Consider the following 24,725-nt stretch of genomic DNA (forward strand, 5'->3'; position numbering starts at 1 on the left):
TGACCCCAATCCGAGCACCCTGACCATAACCCTGACCCCAATCCGAGCACCCTGACCATAACCCTGACCCCAATCCGAGCACCCTGACCATAACCCTGACCCCAATCCGAGCACCCTGACCATAACCCTGACCCCTCCGCTCAGTGGCGAGCGACTCTGTGACGTCACAATGCTGCATTCTCTGCAGTTCCTCTGCGGCCGGGCCCCCAAAACCAAAAATTAAACAGAACCAATAAAAACACGGGCCGGGCGGGCCGCTCGCTCGGGTGGATATAGTGCGGTTCCGGTGAACAACGCTGCTTCCGGTGAAGAGGCTGAGCTGTACTCGAGAGCGGGACATGGTGCTGCTGGAGAGCGATTCGGTGAGAGGTGGGGTGGGGAGCAACAGGCTGGGGCTGGGGCTGGGGCTGGGGCTGGGGGACCGGCCGACCGGCCGGTATCGGGGCCCGGGGAATGGTGTGTAGAGTAACAGTGTGGGGGGGGGTGTGGAGTAACAGCGGGGGGGGGGGGGTGTGGAGTAACAGCGGGGGGGGGGGTGTGGAGTAACAGCGGGGGGGGGGTGTGGAGTAACAGTGGGGGGGGGGGGTGGTGTGTGTGGAGTAACAGTGGGGGGGGGGTGTGGAGTAACAGTGGGGGGGGGGTGTGGAGTAACAGTGGGGGGGGGGTGTGGAGTAACAGTGGGGGGGGGGTGTGGAGTAACAGTGGGGGGGGGGGTGTGGAGTAACAGTGGGGGGGGGGTGTGGAGTAACAGTGGGGGGGGGGGTGTGGAGTAACAGTGGGGGGGGGGTGGAGTAACAGTGGCGGGGGGGTGTGGAGTAACAGTGTGGGGGGGGTGTGGAGTAACATTAGTGGGGGGGGTGTGGAGTAACAGTGGGGGGGGTGTGGAGTAACAGTGGGGGGGGGTGTGGAGTAACAGTGGGGGGGGGGTGTGGAGTAACAGTGGGGGGGGGGGTGTGGAGTAACAGTGGGGGGGGGGTGTGGAGTAACAGTGGGGGGGGGGTGTGGAGTAACAGTGGGGGGGGGGTGTGGAGTAACAGTGGGGGGGGGGTGTGGAGTAACAGTGGGGGGGGGGTGTGTGGAGTAACAGGGGGGGGGGTGTGTGGAGTAACAGGGGGGGGGGTGTGTGGAGTAACAGGGGGGGGGGTGTGTGGAGTAACAGTGGGGGGGGGGTGTGGAGTAACAGTGGGGGGGGGGTGGAGTAACAGTGGGGGGGGGGTGGAGTAACAGTGGGGGGGGTGTGTAGTAACAGTGGGGGGGGTGTGTGTGTGGAGTAACAGTGGGGGGGGTGTGTGTGGAGTAACAGTGGGGGGGGTGTGTGTGGAGTAACAGTGGGGGGGGGGTGTGTGGAGTAACAGTGGGGGGGGGGGTGTGTGGAGTAACAGTGGGGGGGGGGTGTGGAGTAACAGTGGGGGGGGGGGTGTGGAGTAACAGTGGGGGGGGGGGTGTGGAGTAACAGTGGGGGGTGGGTGTGTGGAGTAACAGTGGGGGGGGGTGTGTGTGGAGTAACAGTGGGGGGGGGGTGTGTGGAGTAACAGTGGGGGGGGTGTGTGTGGAGTAACAGTGGGGGGGGTGTGTGTGGAGTAACAGTGGGGGGGGGGGTGTGTGGAGTAACAGTGGGGGGGGTGTGTGTGGAGTAACAGTGGGGGGGTGTGTGTGGAGTAACAGTGGGGGGGTGTGTGTGGAGTAACAGTGGGGGGGGTGTGTGTGGAGTAACAGTGGGGGGGGTGTGTGTGGAGTAACAGTGGGGGGGGTGTGTGTGGAGTAACAGTGGGGGGGGTGTGTGTGGAGTAACAGTGGGGGGGGTGTGTGTGGAGTAACAGTGGGGGGGGTGTGTGTGGAGTAACAGTGGGGGGGTGTGTGTGGAGTAACAGTGGGGGTGTGTGTGTGGAGTAACAGTGGGGGGGTGTGTGTGGAGTAACAGTGGGGGGGTGTGTTTGGAGTAACAGTGGGGGGGGTGTGTGTGGAGTAACAGTGGGGGGGGTGTGTGTGGAGTAACAGTGGGGGGGGTGTGTGTGGAGTAACAGTGGGGGGGGTGTGTGTGGAGTAACAGTGGGGGGGGTGTGTGTGGAGTAACAGTGGGGGGGGTGTGTGTGGAGTAACAGTGGGGGGTGTGTGTGGAGTAACAGTGGGGGGTGTGTGTGGAGTAACAGTGGGGGGTGTGTGTGTGGAGTAACAGTGGGGGGTGTGTGTGTGGAGTAACAGTGGGGGGTGTGTGTGTGGAGTAACAGTGGGGGGGGGGTGTGTGGAGTAACAGTGGGGGGGGTGTGTGGAGTAACAGTGGGGGGGGGTGTGGAGTAACAGTGGGGGGGGGTGTGGAGTAACAGTGGGGGGGGTGGTGTGTGTGGAGTAACAGTGGGGGGGGTGGTGTGTGTGGAGTAACAGTGGGGGGGGGTGTGGAGTAACAGTGGGGGGGGTGGAGTAACAGTGGGGCGGGTAACTTGGTTGTGGGCAATGTAGTAGGAACAATGAAAATACAGAATGATCTGCTGAGTTATGCGGGTTTGCAGACTCATTCTTAATGCTTTCCTCGTGCATCCAGTCGTAGTGTGATCTGCTTGTGCGGTGTGCTGACTGTGTGATTGTTTTCTCCCCCTGCAGTTTCTGACTGAGCTCACCCGGCTTTTCCAGAAATGTCGAACCTCTGGAAGCATTTACCTCACCATGAAGAAATGTGAGTATCAATGCATGCACGGTTTGCTTTGTATTGGGAACGTTAGAAACAGGAAGAGGCCATTCAGCCCCTCGAGCTTGCTCCACCATTCAGTTGGATTACGGCTGATTTGTACCTCAACTCCATTTACCTGCAGTATCCCTTGATTGATCGATCTCGGTCATGAAAATTTCAATTGACCCCCCCCCTCCCCGTGTCATTCAGTCATGGCTCAGCGTTAAAACACTCTCCTGAGTCAGAAGGTCGAGGGTTTAAGTGCTGCTTCAGAGACTTGAGTACATAATACAGGCTGCCACCTCAATGCAGCACTGAGGGAGTGCTGTGCTGTTGGAGGTGCCATCTTTCAGATGAGGTGTTTTAACTGCCCCCTCTGGTGGACATAGAAAATCCCATGGCACTATCTGAAGAAGAGCAGGGGAGTTTTTCCCTGGTATCCTGGAAAATATTTATCCCTCAACCAACATCACTGGGAGGGGGGGGGGGAAAAATTATCTGTTCCTTATCACATTGCTGTTTTGCAACCTTCCTGTGTGCAATTTGGCTGCTGCATTTCCTACATTACAACAGTGACTACAATTCTAAAATACTTCATTGACTGTAAAGTGCTTGGGAAGTCCTGAGGCCGTGAAAGGCTCTAAATAAATGCAAGTCAGTCTTTTTTTTTTCTTTTTGAGGGAGAGTTTCAGATTTTTGCTGCCTTTTTGTGTGAAAAAGTGCTCCCTGATTTCACTCCTGAATGGCCTAGCTCTAATAAGATTGTGCTCCATTGTCCTGGATTCCCACACCAGTATTCATTGACTGGACTCACTGGGCACCATAGTATTGGTTGTATGTAGTACAGCTGCAGCCTTGACCATACAGACCTGAGAAGCAGGGAGGATTCTACCTTCGCTGCTGATCGAGTGTGAAGGACTCTACCTATCTACCTTCCTAGTCCACTGTGTGCAGCAATTGAATATTAATCTCCTTATTTCATAGAATCATAACATCTTACAGCACAGAAGGAGGCCATTTGTGCCTGAGCTAACCAGTTGGTCCCACTCCCCTGCTCCTTTCCCATAGCCCTGCAAATGTTTCCTTTGCAAGTATGTATCCAGGTCTGTGTTAGTGTGGTGGGCAGCAGATAATTAAATGACAGAAATGATGGTGCAAGGCAAAAGGAGGTGATAATGAGAGAAATGAAGAGAAACAAAAAGATGTAACTTTTTGGAAAATCTGGCAAAGCGGAGCAGGCTGCCCTGGCCTGGGAGTGTGGTGGAAGACCCCAGGGGTGCGGACCTCCCCGCCGGCCAAAGCACCAGGCCACAGCTTCTTATCTCTGCCCCTCTCTTCCAATCTTAATTTCTGTCTCACTAAGAAATTGTCTGGTCATTATCACATAGCTGTTTGTGGGACCATGCTGCGTGCAATTTGGCTGCTGCTTTTCCTGCATTACAACAGTGACTTCACTTCAAAAGTACAGGGCAGGGGCTCTTTTCTCTAGAAAAGGGAAAGCTGACAGGTGACCTGATAGAGGTCTTTAAAATTATGAAAGGCTTCGATAGGGTAGAAATACAGAGGATGTTTCCACTTGGGGAATCCAAAACTAGGGGTCATAAATATAGGATAGTCACTAATAAATCCAATAAGGAATTCAGGAGAAATGTCTTTACAGAGAGTGGTGAGAATATGGAACTCACGACCACATGGAGTAGTTGATGCGAATAGCATAGATGCATTTAAGGGGAAGCTAGATAAACACATGATGGAGAAAGGAAGATCGGGAAATGCTGATGGGGTTAGATTAAGAGGGGAGGGAGGAGGCTTGTGTGGAGCGTAAACACCAGCTCTGCAAAATTCATTAACCGCTCATTCGAATACAAATGAGTTAGATTTCTTTCAGAAAATAACATTTTGGGAAATGGTATATGAGTAATTTGAGACACACCGTGGTAAGTGTGACAGGCTTGGGAAGAATAGGTGACTTTGGCATCTTGGTTCCCAAAGCTCTCCACCACTGGGGTTTACCTCACCTCATGTCTGTTGTAGACTAATTGATAGAGATCGTTTGCCACGATTAGTCAACAACTCCGTTATCATTGTATCATGCGACTATCAGGATGGTAGACGACCAACTAGATGAACCTTGGTCTAGCAATTCTTTGTGTTCTTTCTCAGCATCCTAGCTGGTAGAGGTCGAAGGGAGGTGCAGCCTGAAGCTTTGTCTTTATAGATCTGTACAAGAACAACAACTTGCATTTATACGGTGCCTTTAACGTAGTAAAAACGTCCTAAAATGCTTCACGGGAGTGAAATCAAACAATTTGACACTGAGCCACATAGAGATATTAGGACAGGTGACCAAAAGCTTGGTCAAAGAGGTAGGTTTTAAGGATTGTCTTAAAGAAGAAGAGAGAGGTGGAGAGATTTAAGGAGGGCACTCGAGCTTAGGGCCCAGGCAGTTGAAGGCACGGCTGCCAGTGGAGCGATGAAAACTGGGGACACGCAAGAGGCCAGAATTGAAGGAATGCAGTGTTCTCAGAGGGTTGTGGGGCTGGAGGAGGTTACGGAGATAGGGAGAGGCATAAACTAGAGAGTATGTGAATTGGAAAGACTGGTCAGGACTAACGTGTACTTTTCTGTAGATGACGGCCGGACAAAGCCAGTTCCGCGGAAGGGGAACCCTGAAACCTTTGATCCCGTTGACAATAAGTGTCTCCTGCGGGCAACTGACGGGAAGAAGAAGATCAGCACTGTGGTAAGTGGTGAGAGGAGGATAAAGAGCGGCCTTTAGCGAATCTCTTAATAGGACCAGGAGGACGCCAATTCCATCCCTCAAGCTTGTTCTGACATTCACTTAGATCATGGCTGATCTGTACTTCAACTCCATGTACCCGCCTTTGATCCATATCCCTTGATACCTTACCCAACAAAAATCTATCTTGCTCAGTCTTTAAAATTTCCAGTTGATCCACAGCCTTTTGGGGGAGCGAGTTCCAGAGCCTATCCTCCCCAGCCCTCTTTCCCCCCCCCCCCCCCCCCGACTTGCTTTAAGCAATGTAGTGGGAGATCCACTCGTGTTGTGTGATGGCTGTATAGCTGGTTAACCACATTGAACTTTTCAGGCTGCATTAAGAAGCCAGAAGGAGTTGATAAATGTTTCCTGTACAGTTTGTGTTCGTTCATTTAAATAACTTTTTTACTTTCAGGTAAGCTCCAAGGAAGTGAACAGATTTCAGATGGTAAGTCTGTGAATTCACTATGCCTAGTGCGTCATTGTAGTGATGACCTTAATGGTGCGAGTCCTGAATACGTCCGACTTTACAGGCTAACGCAACAAATGTTACTAGCTCTTTAACAATTGATGGGAGTCACTGCTGTGGAAAGTTTTCTCTCCTTGGCAGCAATAGTCTTAAAGGGGCTGTATTTAAAACTTCAAGGGGGAGGGTGCGTGGAAATGAGGTTGGATCAATTCCTGGAATAGTCTGCTATGATGCTCCCAGGGTCGTAGCAACTGCAGAAGATCTCAATGGTGGAGATGGCGTTTCTGAATTGGGCAAACTTTTACAATGCGTAACAACTTAATGTGTGCTGTTGGGTGTGATTGACCCAATGAATCCTTTTGCACGCACTGTTCTTTGATCCTCTCTAGATAATGAGCACTCATTAGTTAAGATGAGCAGCAGCCTTTAGTAAATCTCTAATTGGTACAGGAGGAGGCCATTCAGCCCCTTGAGCCTCTTTCACCGTTCAGTTAGGTCATGGCTGATCTGTACCTCAACCCTATTTTCCTGCCTTTGCTCCATATCCCTTGATACCCTAACAAAAATCTATTGATTTCAGTTTTGAAAGCACCAGAATTCACAGCCTTTTGGGGGAGAGAGTTCCACATTTCCACTACCCATTGTGTGAAAAATGCTTCCTGATTTCACTCCTGAACTGACCTAGCTCTAATTTTAAGATTATGTACCTTTGTTCTGGATTCCCCCACCAGAGGAAATAGTTTAGACGTATCAACTCTATTGAATCCCTTTATCATTTTAAACACCTCAATCAGATTACCTCTCAACCTTCTAAACTCAAGTTTATGCAACCGGTCCTCGTAATTTCATCCTTTAAGCCCTGGTATCATAAGAATAAGCCATAATGGTGAATCTGCGCTGCGCCCCCCCCCAAGGCCACTATATCCTTCCTGAGGTGTGGTGCCAAAGCTGCCTCTCAGTACCCACTTCTGCTTTAAAACTTGGTGGACTCTTGCAGACCAGAAAGGCCCCAGTTTTATCCCCCCTAGTCTGTGCTGAGTTGGCTGACCCTCACCAGGGTAGGGATACCCCCAATGCCTAGGGAGAGGTGGATAGGCCACTCCTGATCAGTGGAAAAGGCACACGCATGAACATCTAGTGAGGATGAGAACAGGTGTAGCTGTGATGGGTGTTTTTTCTCCTCTTCCACGTTGGTTTTCTTGGAATGATGATGGAAAAAGAGGAAAGGTGTGCAGTACTGTTGTGCAGCCACTAGGTGTCACTGCACCTTCTCCTACATGGGCACCATTCACTCGGAACGAATTGGTTTCTTTAGCCTGTTTATTTTTCGATGAACCTTTGTCCTTTCTTGATTGATTTCTAGTAATTTTAGAATAATTCAAGAGCATAAGCTGCTTTCTTCCAGTCCTTAGTCAAGCACTTCACCCTTTGGAATGAGGTGACAAGTTTAATGCTGCTGCAACCCAACATCGACAACTTGCATTTATATAGAGCCTTTAACATAGTAAAACATCCCAAGAACCAACATTGACACTGAGCCAAAGAAGGAGACATTAGGACAGGTGACCAAAAGCTTGGTTAAAGTTAGGCTTTAAGGAATCGTAGAAAGGTTACAGCATGGAAGGAGGCCATTCGGCCCATCGAGTGCGTGCCGGCTCTATGCAAGAGCAATCCAGCTAGTCCCACTCCCCCGCCCTATCCCTTTAGCCCTGCAAATTTTTTCCTTTCAAGTACTTATCCAGTTCCCTTTTGAAGGCCATGATTGAATCTGCCTCCACCACCCCCTCGGGCAGTGCATTCCAGATCATAACCACTCGCTGTGTAAAAAGTTTTTCCTCATGTCACCTTAAATCTATGTCCTCTGATTCTTGACCCTTCTGCCAATGGGAACAGTTTCTCCCTATCTATTCTGTCTAGACCCTTCATGATTTTAAATACCTCTACAAAAATGCTCTCAATCTTCTCTGTTCAAGGGAGAACAACCCCAGCTTCTCCAGTCTATCCACGTAACTAAAGTCCCACATCCCTGGAATCATTCTAGTATATCTTTTCTGCATCCTCTCTAAGGCCTTCACATCTTCCCTAAAGTGTGGTGCCTAGAACTGGACACAATACTGCAGTTGTGGTTGAACCAGTGTTTTATAAAGATTCATCATGACGTCCTTGCTTTTGTACTCTATGCCTATATTTATAAAGCCCAGGATACCGTATGCTTTTTTAACCACTTTATCAACCTGCCCTGCCACCTTCAACAATTTGTGTACATATACCCACAGATCTCTGTTCCTGTACCCCTTTGAGTTGTGCCCTCTAGTTTATATTGGCCTCTTGTTCTTCCTACTGAAATGTATCGCTTTGCATTTTTCTGCATTAAATTTCATCTGTCACGTATCAGCCCATTTCACCAGCCTGTCTATACCCTCTTGAAGTCTATCACTGTCCTCCTCACTGTTCATTACACTTCCAAGTTTTGTCATCTGCAAATTTTGCTGGGTTTATCCTTACACCCTTTTTTGAACAAGGCTGTAATATTTGCAATTCTCCAGTCCCCTGCCACCACCCCTATATCTAAGGATGTTTGGAAGGTTATGGCCAGAACCTTCACAATTTCCCCCCCTTACTTCCCTCAGCAACCTAGAATGCAGCCCGTCCGGACTGGGTGACTTACCTACTTTAAGTAAGCTAGCCTTTCTAGTACCTCTTTATCAATTTTTAGTATCCAGTATCTCTACTACATCTTCCTTTACTATGATTCTGTGGAGCATCTTAAAGGAAGAGAGGCAGAGAGATTTAGGGAGGGAATTCCAGAGCTCAGGTCCTAGACGGCTGAAGGCACGGCCGTCAATAGTGGGACGAAGGAAGTGGGGGATGCACAAGAGGCCAGAGTTGGGGGAACGCAGAGTTCTTGGAAGGTTGTAGGCTTGGAGGAGATTACAGAGATAGGGAGGGACGAGGCCGTGTAGGAATTTAAACACGAGGATGAGAATTTTAAAATCAAGGTATTGCCGGACCGGGAGTCATTGTATGTCAGCGAGCACATGGTGATGGGTGAAGGGGACTTGGTGCGAGTTTGGATACGGGCAGCAGAGTTTTCGATGAGCTGAAGATATGGAAGCTGGCCAGGGAGGGAAGGCTGGTGCGTAGAAAAGCATGGATGGCCATTCTATTCCTCTTCATGCTTCAAAACTATCTCCTGTCATGTTTACATCAGAGCAGTTACAATTCAAGCTGGGAGATTATTTTTTTTATTGTCAGAATCTGGGGATTCATTCATTACATTCTAAGCAATTATAATTGATCGATCTCATTTAGGGCATAGGAGTTTAGCATGTAGTCAGTGAAATCAGATAAACTGCTACAGCAGCCATCAGGGGTCCCACTATTGAAAGAGATTGGTGGGACACTTAACAACAGCACCCTGAGGTACAGAGGACCTTCCTGGCTGGGGTACGGAATTGCCAAGTCTGTCAGAGGGTCGACTCGCTTCCCATCTTACATTACCGGGCGGGTCACCTTGCCCTGAATAATTGGAAATAACTTGACTTTGAATTCCACTGATTGCAGTGTCAGGCTTGGCTCAGTGGGTAGCACTAACGACTGAGTCAGAAGGTCATGGGTTCAAGCTCCGCTCTGGAGACTTGAGCACAAAAATCCAGGCTGACACTCCCAGAGCAGTACTGAGAGAGTGCTGCACTGTCAGAGGTGCCGTCTTTCTGCTGAGACGTTAAACCGAGGCCCCATCTGCCCCCTCAGGTGGACGTGAAAGATCCCATGGCACTATTTCGAAGACGAGCAGGGGAATTCTCCCTGGTGTCCTGGCTGATATTTATCCCTCAACTGACATCACTAAAAACAGATTATCTGGTCAGATATCTGATTGCTGTTTGTGGGAGCTTGCTGTGAGCAAATTGGCTGCTGTGTTTCCTACATTACAACGGTGACTACACTTCACAGGCTGAAAAGCACTTTGGGACGTCCTGAGGTTGTGAAAGGTGTGTTACAGATGTAAGTTGCTTTCTTTCCGTATTATTAATAAACAGTATTAATGCAGCACAGAAACAGAGCCATAAATAAATCAAAGAATTCTACACACACAAGGCTTGCTGAGAGATCAGACCAGATCTGTCAATGGGTCAACATTGGCTTTTGGGGAAACTGCTTCCAAGGGAAGGTAGTGTCAATCCTAATACTCTTTGATATATTATTTCCTCCCTCCCCAATTATTTTTTAGATAGAAGGATTAGGAGCTGACTTTTGCTTTAAGTTGATCCTGGTTCAGCATGACCTGTTTTAAGGTTTCTGTTTGTTTCAATGCTCTGGGTTTTCAGGCGTACTCGAATCTGCTACGGGCGCACATGGACGGCTTGAAGAAGAAAGACAAGAAGAGCAAGAGCAAGAAGACCAAGGCCACGCAGTGACTGGGTTGTCGGGGTGGTTGGGGGCTAGCTTCCTGCTCCCGGGACGGGGAGGGAGTTGTCTTTCCCTGTACCCGATGCCTTCAAACAGTTTTCAAAAATCGCTCGCAAATCCAGCATCTCACGAGCTGCAATTGACTTCAGCTTCTCATCGTTTTTATACACTTAAGTCACACGGTGATGTGGAGGATTCGGGGCTGGGGGGGTGGTGGGAGGGAACTCGTTTCAGTGTGGCATCTGTTGGAAATGTACCACACTAAGCGGTGCGACGGTTAACTACTCCCCCACTCGCGAGTCAGCTTTGTGCAGTTATCCATGCTTGTGGAGATAGTTATTACGAGGCATTGCAGGACGTGACACAAAAAAAAAGTCAGAGCTCCATTTGCTTCTACACTTAGTGAGATTTTGCTTCTCTCGCACCCCAGTGCATTGTGGGGCAAGTGACCCCCCTCTGGATAAAAACGGTTCTGTTCAAGCCTTGAACCCTGCAAGTTCTGAATCTCCACAGGTTAAAGTTGAGTCTATGGGTATTTGATCTGTATGGATTTCAGTTGATAATTTGACACTGATTTCAATTGATAAAGTTGCCCCGCACCCCTATTGATGCATTTAGACACTACGCTAGACGTTACAACAGCTGAGACATGCTCGCCTCTAGATACCAAACCCTTTGTGTAATTTGTGGAAATAATTGGCGAGAGTGACGGTGGCCCTTCTAAGGTGAATACTGTTTGTGCCCCCCACCCTTATTTATTCACGTAACTCATGAGCATAAATCAGCCAGAAGGAAATGCAGGTTCTCTGGTCGAATGTAAAAGGGAGCAACCAACTTTGATCTCTTACCGATTTGGAGTTTTGACCTAATGTCCCATATTGGTTCAATCCCTTTGGTTGACTAATGTGTGGATGGGTTTTCTTTTTTGAGTGAAAGAAATCTTGGCAATGGGACCTCGAGTGGTTTTCTGGGGCTAGTTTTGTTTTCAAGCTCAGTTATATATTAATGATTATTGTGGATCTGTATATTAACTACATTAAAGTGTATGAAAAGGCTTTCTCTGAACTGTTTTTTTGCACCAATGTTGTAAGTTTTTATATTGAGTCCATGCTGGGATACATACATTTAAAGGCAAGCTAGATAAATACATGAGGGAGACAGGACTAGAAGGATATGCTGATAGGGAGAGAGGAGGCTCATGAGGAGCATAAACACCGGCATAGACCAGTTGGGCTGACTGGCCTGCTCCTGTGCTGTAAGTTCTATGCAAGAATCCACAAGTGTCAGTCGTAGCTCAGTTGGTAGTGCTCTCGCCTGTCACAAGGTTGTGAGTTCAAGTCCAAGCCAGAGACTTAAGCACATTAGCCAGGCTGACACTCCAAGTGCTGCACTGTCGGAGATGTTGTCTTTCAGATGAGATGATAAACCAAGGCCCCGTCTGCCCCCTCGGGTGGATGTAAAAGATCCCATGGTGCTGTTTTGAAGAGCAGCAGGGGAGTTCTCCCCCCCCCCCCCCCCCCCCCCCCGCCCCCTTTTTGTCCTGGCCAGCATTTATCCCTCAACCAACATCACTAAAAACAGATGATTTGTTCATTATCACATTGTTGTTTGTGGACCTTGCTGTGTGCAAATTACCTGCCGCATTTCCTACATTACAACAGTGACGACACTTCAAAAAGTACTTCGTTGGCTGTAAAGCCCCTTGGGATGTCCTGAGGTCGTGAAAGATGCAATATAAATGCAAGTATTTTCTTACCCACTGAGCTATCAGGATATCGTGGAGCAGAAAATCAGTCTAATAGACAGCTGAACTGCTACTCTAGTTTTATGCCTGGGTGACATTTGAAAATTTGCCTTCCATCTCCTTTAACAGATTCTACTATTTCTGACTTCAGAACCAAGGCGGTCGAACATTGAGAAAACAGGCAATTGAGAAGCATTTCCACCATTTTAGTTTAATGAGGACTGCGTGCGTGAGCAGTCAATCTTAGGACATTACAAATCGGTTACATCTCGGATTGTGAAGTAAGCAGTGAAGGTACAATACTGAGATGCTACGAGTAGGTTATCCTGTCTACAAATGTCATGATATACATTCAGTGTACTGATGAACACAGGTGAATGAGCAGACTTCTCCCATCACCTTGTGTGCTTAAGGACATTGTGCAGTGTGTGAGATCAGGCAGCAAAAGTCTGAGAGAAAGCTTTAAAGAGAAAGCTTTAAGGAGACAGCATCACATCTCAAAACAGTAATTATGCTCACTTCCCCCCCCTTCCTCCCCTCGTCCTGACTTTTGTTGGGGTACAGTTCTTTGGGTGTCGGCTATCTGCCACCTCCTCATCTAATTTGCCATTTTTCACACCTTTGGGCAAAAGCTGCTCGACCACAGAAGGCATCACACCCAAACCCTATCCAGTCCACATATGCTCACTTTACATTAGGGTTCACTGGATAGTGAACAGGAATAGGAATGTTGACTGATTTTCCCTCCTTCCTAATGCAGAGGTACTGAAACTAATTATAACACCTGTAACTAGTGTCAGCCATGGCTCAGTGCGGTGCGCTCTCGGCCAAGTCAGAAGGTTGTGGGTTGGAGCCCCACTCCAGAGATTTGAGCACATAATCCCGTCTGACACTCCAGTGCGGTACTGAGGAAGTGCTGCGCTGGCAGAAGTGCCATCTTTCGGATGAGATGTTAAACAGAGGGCCCCCCCCCCTCGCAGGTGGACGTAAAAGATCCCATGAAGCTATTTCGAAGAAGAGCAGCGGAGTTCTTCCCGATGTCCTGGCCAATATTTATCCCTCAACCAACATCATTAAAAATACAGATGATCTGCCCATTATCATTATTGCTGATTGTGGGATCTTGCTGTGTGCAAATTGGCTGCTGCGTTTCCTACATTATAACAGTGACTACACAAAAAAGTACCTTATTGGCTGTGAAGTGCTTCAGGGCATCCTGCGGTAGTGAAAGGCGCTATATAAATGCAAGTTCTTTCTTCCATGTTGGTGCTTCACTAGTTCTCAGTCCAATTCCCTGACAATGCAGCAATTGGTTATTGGATTGTATTTGTGGATAACCATGTGTGTCCATCGAAGGATGGTCAAAAGCCACAGAATCACAATCTAGCTACCAAGTCAGTTCATCCTAATTCATTCATCCAGAAATAAAATACTAAAGTCCCACTATCACAACAGCTAACTGTTTCTAAAATGATTCCAGAGTTTTTCTTTTTTAATCCACTGTTCTGCTCAGGAGTCCATTCCAATTCTTGATCTCTTTGTGTGAAGAAGAACTTTCTGCGGTAGATCTCGTGGAACTAGCAGTAATGTCCTTGCAGAGGTACTGAAGTGGGGAATTGTGGTCAACAATAACTTGCATTTACATAGCGCCTTTCACGTCGTAAAACGTCCCAAGGTACTTCACAGCAGCGATTATCAAACGCAATTTGACATCGAGTCACATAAGGAGATGTTAGGATGGTGTGTTCAGGTGTGATCTATCCAGGCCGTGTGTGCACCATCAAAATCCTCAGGCAATCACTGGTTTGTCTAATAGTCTTCATGGTCACTAAGTATCTCTGCAGTGCTTTCTAAATACTACAGTATGGACCTGGAGATTTCATCGCATGACCTTCCACCTCCAACTGCTCCGCCCCAACTCTCCCGCCGTTGGTCACCTGACATGCCCATTCTCACGGTGCCCCGCCTTCCCACAGCCATTTGGAATTACCTGATTGACTCAGTCCAGAATCATCCAAACAGCCTTTTTCCCCCATGTCCAATATTTTTATAACTATTAAACAAAAGCGTTCAAAGAATTTATCTTTTAAATCACAATTTTTTAATGTCCTCAATGATTTTTCTCCCGGGTTTGCTCGTGGCAGTGTCCTGGCGATTAGTCTTTAATTCATGGAGACTCCGGGGCAATCCTGGAGGGTTGGCAACTAGTCCTGTACATTGCAGGTAGCACGTGCCAGGAGCTCTGTTGCTACATTTGCCCTTGTATTTCAGTTCGATCTCAGCAAGCCGAGATGGGTAGCCACCTTGCGCTAGACACGACCAGTTCCCAATCGAGGGCATGCCCAAGAGATTCAAAATGGCCACCGCTTATAGTTGCCGTTAACACGATTTGCCCGACTATAAAGGAGGGGGTGGTAACACTGCTGATACAAAAAGCAAAGTCATGGATTTTCTCCATCTCTGGACCATTGCCGTTCTCCCCTATTGCTCCCGATCCCCCCTTGCGGACATGATTTGCCGCTACAACACAATTCAGCAAGTGTTGCATGTCTTTGATGTAGAGCGAATCAATTCAAAAGCGTTAAAAAGGTGGCTGGTGGCAACTTGTGAACGTTAAGGTGGAAAAGCGCCCACCTCCCCATATAGCCCAAAATAGCCGGCGCGCTTAATGTGTTATAAGCGACACCTTTGTGATTGACTCATGGTGATGGTGAATAGTTAGCACCATTTGCCCACTATCAAGGGATACGGAACTGAGGTGGGTAAATGGGGCTGACGTGCAGATCAGCCATGAACTAATTGGTTGGCAGAGCAGGCTCAAGGGGCTGAATGGCCTTCTCCTGTTCCTATGATATAGACAACTGTGTGTGATAAACGTAGAAGGTGTAAGTGGTGGGGACTATAGTTGTCTCACTGTCTCTTTAAATTCCAGTCTGACACAACATTACTCCACAAAGTTATTTTAGAAATAAAGTTCATAATCTGTTGCTTCTTCCCCCATTTTCTCCCCTCCGGGCAACTTAATTCCCCAGCTAAAAGCTCAGGTCAGTCTGGGCCACGACATGTTTTCGCCCCACCTCAACTGAAGGTTTTTTTTAACCAATTTGTCTCCCTTTTTGTCTCCTACGGGCATCGCCTTCTGCTAGGCATCAATTACCTTTCTATATCTCGCTCACATTTCCATTCCTCACGAGTGAGCCCGCACCGTGCTGGCAGGGTGTTTGAACATGGGGGACATCACAGCTGCAACAATCCTATCTTCACTCATTGTCCACATGCTCTCACCTTTCCAAGTCGTCGTCACTACCATCAGGAGTATCAGCCCCACCTGATGCTTGCCCTGCTCCAAGCCCAGGGGCCTCAGGGACGATTATAGTATTCAAACTGTCACCCAACTGAGATTGGAACCGGAACTTTCTGGTCTGAGTTGATCAGTTGCCCAGTGTCTGGACCAAGTGAGCAATCGGGGACGCTGCAGGAGTCAGTTTTTTGCTTCATCGATGAACATCTTGCTTCTATAATGGTGTCAGCCGTGGCTCTGGATAACATTCTCGCCTTTGAGTCAAAGTCATGGGTTCAAGTCCCACTCCAGAGACTTGATGACAAAATCTAGGCTGACACTCCCAGTGCAGTACTGAGGGAGTGCTGCACTGTTGGAGGTGCCGTCTTTTGGAAGAGATGTTCAACTGAGGCCCCACGGCACTATTTCGACCTATCCCTCAACCAACAATCACTAAAAAACAGATTATCTGGTCATTATCTCATTGTTGTTTATGGGACCTTGCTATGCATAAATTGGCTACTGCGTTTCCTACATTACAACGGAGACTACATTTCAAAAAGTACTTAATTGTCTGTAAAGTGCTTTGGGACGTCCTGAGGATGGGCAAGGTGCTGTATAAATGCAAGTTCGTTCTTTCTTATAATGCAACAGTTCAGCTCAGAAAATGGTATGAACATACATAAGAAGGGTTAGAGAAGAGCAACAGGCCCTTCATACTCAACCCTATCCAGTTGACGGCACAAATTCACATATTGTTCACCCACCCCCCGAATCACACTTTCTTCTGAGAGGCAGAAACACAAACCCTTCAAACTCTAAATCAGGAGCTATTGGTTGGGGGGAGGGCAGGTTGAAGGTTTGCACTGCCCAACCACTTGAGGTACTGTATTTCCCCTCCACAAAGAGACTTCAAAGACAACTAATTCATCTACAAAACTATCCCCCACCCCTCTCAAATGTGACAAAATGCAAACAATTAATCTGCAGTCATAGTTTTTTGCTTATTTACAAGTGACACAGTTCAAAGTGGTCATTAAAATGTTAAGTACAGATTTATATGATAACTATGGAAACACATATTTCATTTCAGCAGATATTATGATCATTATGGAGAGGCTCAGGCAGTGTGAGGATGATTTCATTTTTGTCAGAAATTAAGTGGTTGTGGCAAGGTCTCCGGTGAACACCAGGTCTCAACGCAAAATGGCTCTTAGTTTCAACAACCCTTTTTGAGAGGTCGCTGCGTAGGAGAGCTGAGTGACAACCAAGTATCTGAATCTTTAGCAGAGACTCTATGGGACAATCAGTGCCGGGTGGAGACCAACACACAGTATTGGCAGTGAGACTGAAGCTGGTAGTCCCACACTGTCTACATATGGTGCCAGTCAATATTCACCTGAAAGTCTCACCATGTGACTACCTGGTCCCAACAAGTCACAATCACATCAGTTTTTCAACCTGATTGAAAAACCTTGGTGTTTCCAAACCTTTGTAGCTCAGTGAGTAGCACTCTCACCTGAGTCAGACTCTCGGTCCCAATCCAGAGACTTGAGCACATAATCTAGGCTGGCATTCCAATGCAGTACCGAGGGAGTGCTGCACTGTCGGAGGTGCCATCTTTCGAAGGAGACGTTAAACCGAGGCCCGGTCTGCCCTCTCTATGCCATGGCACTATTCGAAGAGCAGAGGAGCTCTTCCCAGTGTCCTGGCCAATATTTATCCCTCAACCAGCAGTACTAAAAACATATTATCTGGTCATTATCACATTGCTGTCTGTGGGACCTTGCTGTTGCAAATTGGCTGTCACATTTCCCTACATTACAACAGAGACTACACTTCAAAAAAGTACTTCATTGGCTGTGAAGCACTTTGGGACATTCTGAGGTCGTGAAAGGCGCTATATAAATGCAAGTTCTTTTTCTTTTTGTCCCATCTTTGTCAAGTTGTCTGGGCCAACATTTTAAAATTATTAACAGTGGCAAATTCTTAATGAGAGATTTCCTCCCACCCCTAAGGCTGCAACTGGAACGTGGGAAAGAGATGCTTGAAGACCTTGTCCAAGTGGCCACTCTTTATGCGTTAACCTAGTGAGTGCTGGCTGTTTGACAGTGGGGGGACAGCACAATAAGAGCCCAATCCTGTCTTCAGCTGATCACCTATATACATTCACTTTCCAATATGGGTCGCTGGACTAGTGATCGGGGCAGGAACCCCAGGCCAATTTGGACCCTCCAAAGTTTGGGCAAACTAAAACCAATTGTAATTCCTACTTGCTACTCAGCTGAGATCAGCTAATCCAACACAGACCAAGGCATTGAACCTGGATGTTATGTACCACACACAGTGTATTAGCCCATGGAGCTACTCAAGCAGCCTATAACCAATGAGTTCCTGACAACTACAAATCAACAACCACATCTTGCATTTATACAGTGCCTTTAATGTAGTAAGACATCCCAAGGCGCTTCACAGGAGCATTACCAAACAAAATTTGACACCGAGCCACATAAGGAGATATTGGGACAGGTGACCAAAAACTTGGTCAAAGAGGTAGGTTTTAAGGAGCGTCTTAAAGGAGAGAGAGGTAGAGAGGCGGAGAGGTTAAGGGAAGGAATTCCAGAGCATAGGGCCTAGTCAGCTGACGGCATGGCCGCCAGTGGTGGAGCGATTAAAATCGGGGATGTGCAAGAGGCCAGAATTGGAGGAACACAGAGTTCTCAGAGGTTTGTAGGGCTGGAGGAGGTTACAGAGATAGGGAGGGGCGAGGCCATGGAGGGATTTGAAAACATAATTCACATAAACAAGGGGAAAGGGGGGCAAAGGGAAACCCCTTCTTGGAAGGGAAGAAGCTGATAAGTATACAGTCAGAGGGTCCGACATCAGTGGAGGCACCACTGACTTGGTAAAATTGAATAGATAGCCACCTAGTTTGGATCAATGTCGGTGACCAAAGCAATTTAAGGAGGGCATTTAACTTATAAATTAACATGAGGTTGCACAAAATGAAAATCTGTTCATTTATAAATTTATTGAGGAATGATAAATAAACTCACTAAGCATCGTGACGTCAATTACTAGTTTCAGTTGCTAGACATTTCAGTAAAAGTCTGGTTAATATTCTAGGCCTCTTGTCCAAAAAATACCACATCTCGAATGATATTTTACACCCATTTAACCAGGTACAGTGGTTTGATATGTAATAGGCATCTGAGAACAAACCCAGCTTAAGCTTTAGCTGGCCAAGCTCAGGCTTTGAAACTTGTCTCTCAGATTCTTCACCAGGCCTTGTTGGCCCAGGTCTGTCCTCCTGCCGAGCGGGCTTGTCTCCTTCCTTGGCTCCGACTGTTGCTTAGTTGAGGAGACTTCCTTCTCGGCTCCTTTGGTACTGCGGAGCTTGGCCGTTGGGTTGGAAGTTCCTGGCTTCCTGCTCGTGCCCTCGCCATCTTGCCTCGACTTGTACTCCTCTGACTCTTGGTAGGCCCTGCACCTTTCCACGACCGCCCGAATGGAGATCTTCTCGCGAGACGTTGGAGACCTGATCTGGACGTAGCCCTCACCGCCACTGCCGCTGTCCTTGGCGATCTGCTCGTTCCTATGACTGCTCAAACTGTCCCCATCACATGGCAACTTCTCCATGATTATGACTTTCTGATCGTCTTGCAGGGTGAACTCCGAAGAAACGTAGTGAGTGGTTTCAGCATCTTTATTAAAGTGGCAGTGCTTGCAATCGAAACTGGAACTTTGTTCAGTGCACCTACAATCCGAGGAAGTAGTCCTCGAACACGTTGCGTGGCTTCTGAAGAAACCGTCAGGAGTCACCTGCGGAAGATACTGGATGGAAGAGCCGGACAGCAACGGTTTCCTGAAGCCGTGGTCTACAGTGCCAGAAGAAGCCGCCCGTTCCCTCTTAGACAACTGACCGTTTGCGCTGGAAGGGTAGCAGCCAGGTTTAGACTTGTCCTCTTGCTCAGTAGAACTGGAATGGGACAGACTGCCTTCCATCATCCCATTCGGCACGGACATGCTCTTAGCGAATCGGCCCAGTTTCGAGTGGCCACCTTCAGTCGGTCTGAAGAGGTGTCCTCCAGTTGCCCTCAGCGTGGAATCTTTTGCGACCTGGTCACGTACGGAGGCATACTTGGAGCGGAGCTCCCGAACGTCGGGCCATAGAAAGGTTTCCACTTCAGTAGGGCTGAGGGGGCTCCTTGAAAGGGACTTCACTGGAGACGCTAACTTTGGGCTGATGACAGAACGTCTAGGGGAAAGGACTCTGGTGGAAGATGGGAGGTGCGCTTGCAAATCCTTGTTTGAAGACACAGTGTCGGATTCTTCCATCAAAGGCGCCAACGGCACCTGTTCTTGAATAATGACATGTTCATAGAGAGGCAAAGACAGTGTCACCTTTGGCTTATCTGTTGGAGGTTAAAGAGAAACAAATAATTAAAAAGGAACAATACTCGGTCACTAACAACTGCAACACTGGCATTTTTCGTTTTACCTTCTAGCTGTTCAAGACCTTGGAGAGGGTGCAGAGGAGATTTACCAGAATGGTACCAGGGATGTGGGACTTCAGTTATGTGGAGAGACTGGAGAAGCTGGGATTATTCTCCTTAGAGCAGAGAAGTGTATGGGGAGATTTAATAGAGGTGTTCGAAATTATGAAGGGTTTTGATAGAGTAAATAAGGAGAAACTGTTTCCAGTGGCAGGAGGGTCGGTAATCAGAGGACACAGATTTAAGGTAATTGGCAAAATAACCATAGGAAGAGATGAGGAAAAAATTTTTTACGCAGCAAGTTGTTGTGATCTGGAATGCTCTGCCTGAAAGGACGGTGGAAGCAGATTCAATAGTAGCTTTCAAAAGGGAATTGGATATATACTTGAAAAAGAAAAACTTGCAGGACCATGGGGAAAGAGCAGGGGAGTGGGACTAATTGGATAGCTCTTTCAAAGAGCCAGCACAGAACTCAACGGCCACTGCATCTTATTTATTGTGCTCAGGGCTCTTGTCTTCCTGATGTCTCTCCATTATTTCATGGAATGACACCACTTCTCCCCCTCTCCCTGCTCATGAGTTACTCTATTGAAATACAGTGGGACTGAATTCCCTTGATGGATCAACAACAACAACTTGCATTTATATAGCGTCTTTGATGAGGTAAAATGTTCCAAGGCGCTTCACACGAGCGTTATCAAACAAAATATTGACACAGAGCCACATAAGGAGATAGTAAGACAAGTGGCCAAAAGCTTGGTCAAAGAGGTAGGTTTTAAAGAGTATCTTAAAGGAGGAGAGAGAAGCAGAGAGGTTTAGGGAGGGAATTCCAGAGCTTAAGGCCTAGGCAGCTGAAGGCACGGTCGCCGATGGTGGAGCGAAGAAAATTGGGAATGCGCAAGAGAATTGGAGGAGCGCAGAGATTTTGGAGGGTTGTAGGGCTGAAGGAGGTTATAGAGATTCAGGAGGTTACTGAGTCAGAAGGTTGTGGGTTCAAGCCCCACTCCAGAGACTTGAGCACATAATCCAGACTGACACTCCAGCACTGTACTGAGGGTGTGCTGCATTGTCGAAGTTGTCGTCTTTCAGATGAGACGGAGATGGAGAGTCTGCCCTCTCTGGTGGATGTCAAAGATCCCAAGACAACATTCGAAGAAGAACAGAGGAGTTCTCCCTGGTGTCATGGACAACACTTATCTTCAGCCACGATCTAAAACAGATGATCTGGTCATTATCACATTGCTGTTGGTGGGATCTTGCTGTGTGCAAATTTGCTGCTGCGTCTCCATTACAACAGTGACTACATTTCAAAAGTACTTCATTGGCTGTAAAGCGCTTTGGGACGTCCTGAGGTGGTGAAAGGTTCGATATAAATGCTTTTAGATATAAATTTCTTTTAGACGATGCTCAGCTGACTTCCCATTTATACCTCCTCCTCTCCTGATGATATCGACTCATGCACGATGCCAAGGCATCAGGGACCTTCCAGTAGCTTGCCCAGCTGGTTGCTCGTTGAAGTGTCAGCCACTTCAGTACTGGCCAGCTATTCGATCCTGGGAGTCGCATCACCTGGCCTCCAAAGGCACTCCAGCAGAGGTCATAAGATAGCAACTGTGGCTGACTTTCCTTCCCCGCCCCTAGCTTAGGACTTCCAAGACCAAATGTAGCAGACACACCCCTGCCCCAAATGAGATCAGCTAACTCAGCACAGACAACAAATCCAAGCTGGCCTGTGTGAATCGATCGGCCACATTCAACTAGTGGACATTAGCTCCCAAATTGTAAACATTACGTTGTGTAACACCTGCTGTAAAAGAAAACTCAATTATAGCAAGCAGATTTACCTAGATTCGATTATTCCCATGCTCTCTTGGCTGCCTTCCCATCTTTCACCCTCCGTAAACTTGAACTCATGCAAAACTCTGCTTCCCGTATCCTAGAGCTTGCACCAAGTCCCGTCGCTGACCTACATTGCCTCCCGGGCCAGCAACTCCTCGATTTTAAAATTCTCATCCTTGTTTTCAAATCCCTCCATGGCCTCGCCCCTCCCTATCTCTGTAACCTCCTCCAGCCCTACAACTTTGAGATCTCTGCGCTCCTCCAATTCTGGCCTCTTACGCATTCTCGATTTTAATCACTCCACCATTGGCGGCCGTGCCTTCAGCTGCCTAGGCCCTAAGTTCTGGAATTCCCTCCCTAAACCTCACCACCTCTCTAACTCTCTCCTCCTTTAAGACGCTCCTTAAAACCTATCTCTTTAACTGAGCTTTTGATCACCTGCCCTAATGTCTCCTTATGTGACTTGATGTCAAATTTTGATTGCTAACACTCCTGTGAAGTGCCTTGGAACGTTTCACCATGTTAAAGGTGCAATATAAATGCAAGTAGTCGTTATTTAGCATAGAGATGCCATTGCAGTTATTGAACTGTTAATAAAACCAGCAAGTGGAAGTGTCGACAAACAGCGGGAACGGAAACAACAAATGTGCACCCACCAGCAATAACCATTTCCTTTTTGTCTTCCTGAAGTGTTGGCAATTTGGCCATTTCACTTCTCCCTTCCTCTTCATCATTCATCAGCTCCTCCTCTAAGTGCTGCACTCTCTTTCTAACCACTGGTTTGTTGTTCTTAATTCGCTGACTGTATATCCTGGCCAGTTGGTAGACCTTAGTCTTCATCTTCTCCGTCACCTCTCTCAGCAACTCTTCACTCTGGGCCCTCGATCCCGCCTGAATTACTTGTGGTCTCATGCTCCGAGCTGGTTGGTCGTGCCTCTTCCGAGTTAGGTGGGAACTGGCGTGTGGTGGCGGTGAGGTTTTGTTCTCTGGTTCTGAGCACTTGGGCGGTTGGATGCACAATCGTCTTTGAGACAACGGAACAGATTTGGGGACAATCAACGATTCTTCAAAAAGGCCGCAGTCGTCGCTGTCCGATACACTGATCGGTCTTAATTGCGGCCCACTTTCACGAACTGATCTCGCTGGAGAAGAAATGGGGGACTCTTCTGTTATGGCACTTAGATCGCTGTCTTCCAGAATAACCAATGGTTCATTGAAATCTAGGCCAAAAATGATTCTGCCATTGCTGAGATGTTTTATGGTGCATCGTTCGGGGTCCTCAACCTCCCTTTTCTTCAGCATCTCAGCATTATGTTCAAAGGCCTCAGACCCTAGCATCGTTTCTTGTTTCTGTTCCATCCTTTTTGGAGTCCCTGCTGCAGCGTCAGACATGCTTTCCATCTCTTGCCAGACATTAATCATGTCCACAGACGATCGGAATTCATTCTCTGTAATAGGGTCCTGGGGATTGGGGCTGGCGTCCCTTGAAAAATCCAAGGGTGGACCTTCCTCCACCGGTTTATTAGGCTGTTTGGGTTCTGAAATCGGGCCTGAATCTGGTGAAGCTGAGCGAGGACCTCTATGGGTAATCGGATTTGGAAGGTCAAGCAAAGCCCGAGACGGTGGCCCGTTGCTATGGGCAACGGCAGTATTGGAAGCAGCCAATCGCCTCCTCAACATGGCCTCTCGCAAATCCTCTTCCTTGTTTTGACCATTTAGCTTGGATATAGAGTTCCTGACCAAACCTGCTGGGATGTAGGACAGACTTTCTCGCCTCCTGATGCTGAAGTTGACATCTTCATGCTCTGCATTATCGTAGTAACTCTTGATCTTATCAATGAGCAGCCTGTCCTGCCTGGACAGGGTGGAGTCCCTTCTCCTAGGAATATTCCGATCGGTCTCTGATGCCATGTCCCCCTGGCTGTTGAGGTTAGACTCATCAAAGAGCTTCTCCTGGCTGCTACTGGCTTGAAGAACATCAATCTCTTGGCAGTCGTCATTCGGGTCAAACGCGCCACTGTTCCGCAACAATTTGTCACTGCTTTCGAGGCTGCTTTGTCTGCTCATTATCTTTGGTGTAGGGCAGCCGTAGGACCTGCCGTCATCTGCCACCAAACTATTGCGCCTCGATCGATTGTTCATGAAGCGTCCTGCAATGAGGCTGGCCTGCCCCAGCACCGACGGCGGAAGAATGCTCCGGGGATCTCGTTCTTGCTCTTCCTCGTCCGATGACTCTTCGCTGCTGAAGTGTTTCGGTTCCTCGCCTGCCTCGTTGAACGAGCGCTCCATGGCGGATTCCACGGCCCCCCGCCTGGAACCGCTCATTTCAACGTCAACGCCCTCTGGGGCTTCATCTGCTCCCTTGGGTTCCTCTGGGCTACGTGCAGTCTCGGCGTCAGACTGGATCTCCTCAAGGGCAGACTGGCAGGCTTCAGTCACCATTTGTTGAACGGATATCGGTTCTACATCAGGAGCGACCTGAGGATTACAAGAATATGTAGAAAGTGATCAGGGCAACAAAAATATATCTAAATAACAAGGGACACCTTTTCCCCTTCTCCAGTTTCTTTTCCTCCTCTCCTGAAGATACACAATACTCCAGCTGGGGCCTAACCAGTGATTTATAAAGGTTTAGCATGATTTCCTTGCTTTTGTACTCTATGTCTCTGTTTATAAAACCATATAATGCTTTTTTTTTTTTAACAGCCTCAGATTTCTGTGCTCCTCCGATTCTGGCCTCTTGCGCATCCCTGATTTTCATTGCCTACCTTCTATATGTAGAGGTATTTACAACTCTCAGGAACTCATCCACTGGTAGATACATATACTGGTATATGTAGGTAAATTCACCCATCCCTCGTTTCTAGAGCAGTGCTCATAGGGATCATGGCTTGGAGATGAGGCTACAACTGTGTCGCGCTGATCCTCCTACCCCCACACTCCCTCTGAGCGTTGGATGAGACATTCACATTTGCTTTCAGGAGGCTGCAGAGGCTAGGGGTGAACGGGCATAGTGCTGGGCCTTTGGGGGCATGTGTGCTGC

The 24,725-nt window shown here is 47.9% G+C and overlaps 2 protein-coding genes across 2 annotated transcripts in view; one reads left to right on the top strand and one right to left on the bottom strand.

Annotated features, from left to right (window-relative positions):
- Positions 1–277: 277 nt before the first annotated feature.
- Positions 278–11,378, top strand: srp14 (signal recognition particle 14). Its single transcript, XM_067991248.1, has 5 exons — positions 278–362; positions 2,599–2,671; positions 5,296–5,408; positions 5,860–5,892; positions 10,242–11,378. The coding sequence occupies exons 1-5, from the start codon at positions 339–341 to the stop codon at positions 10,329–10,331; spliced, it is 333 nt and encodes a 110-aa protein (XP_067847349.1). The 5' UTR covers positions 278–338; the 3' UTR covers positions 10,332–11,378.
- Positions 11,379–12,262: 884 nt separating this feature from the next.
- Positions 12,263–24,725, bottom strand: part of LOC137326302 (pleckstrin homology domain-containing family G member 3-like) — a 233,326-nt gene continuing 220,863 nt past the window's right edge. The window contains exons 18-19 of the mRNA XM_067991256.1: positions 22,339–24,160; positions 12,263–19,762 (exon numbers count right to left, since the gene is read on the bottom strand). Coding sequence (XP_067847357.1) covers positions 18,582–19,762; positions 22,339–24,160 — 3,003 coding nt within the window. The 3' untranslated portion in view covers positions 12,263–18,581. The remainder of the gene's footprint in view (positions 19,763–22,338; positions 24,161–24,725) is intronic.

Source organism: Heptranchias perlo, chromosome 10 (genome assembly GCF_035084215.1).
Source record: "Heptranchias perlo isolate sHepPer1 chromosome 10, sHepPer1.hap1, whole genome shotgun sequence".
In the NCBI taxonomy this organism is placed as follows: Eukaryota; Metazoa; Chordata; class Chondrichthyes; order Hexanchiformes; family Hexanchidae; genus Heptranchias; species Heptranchias perlo.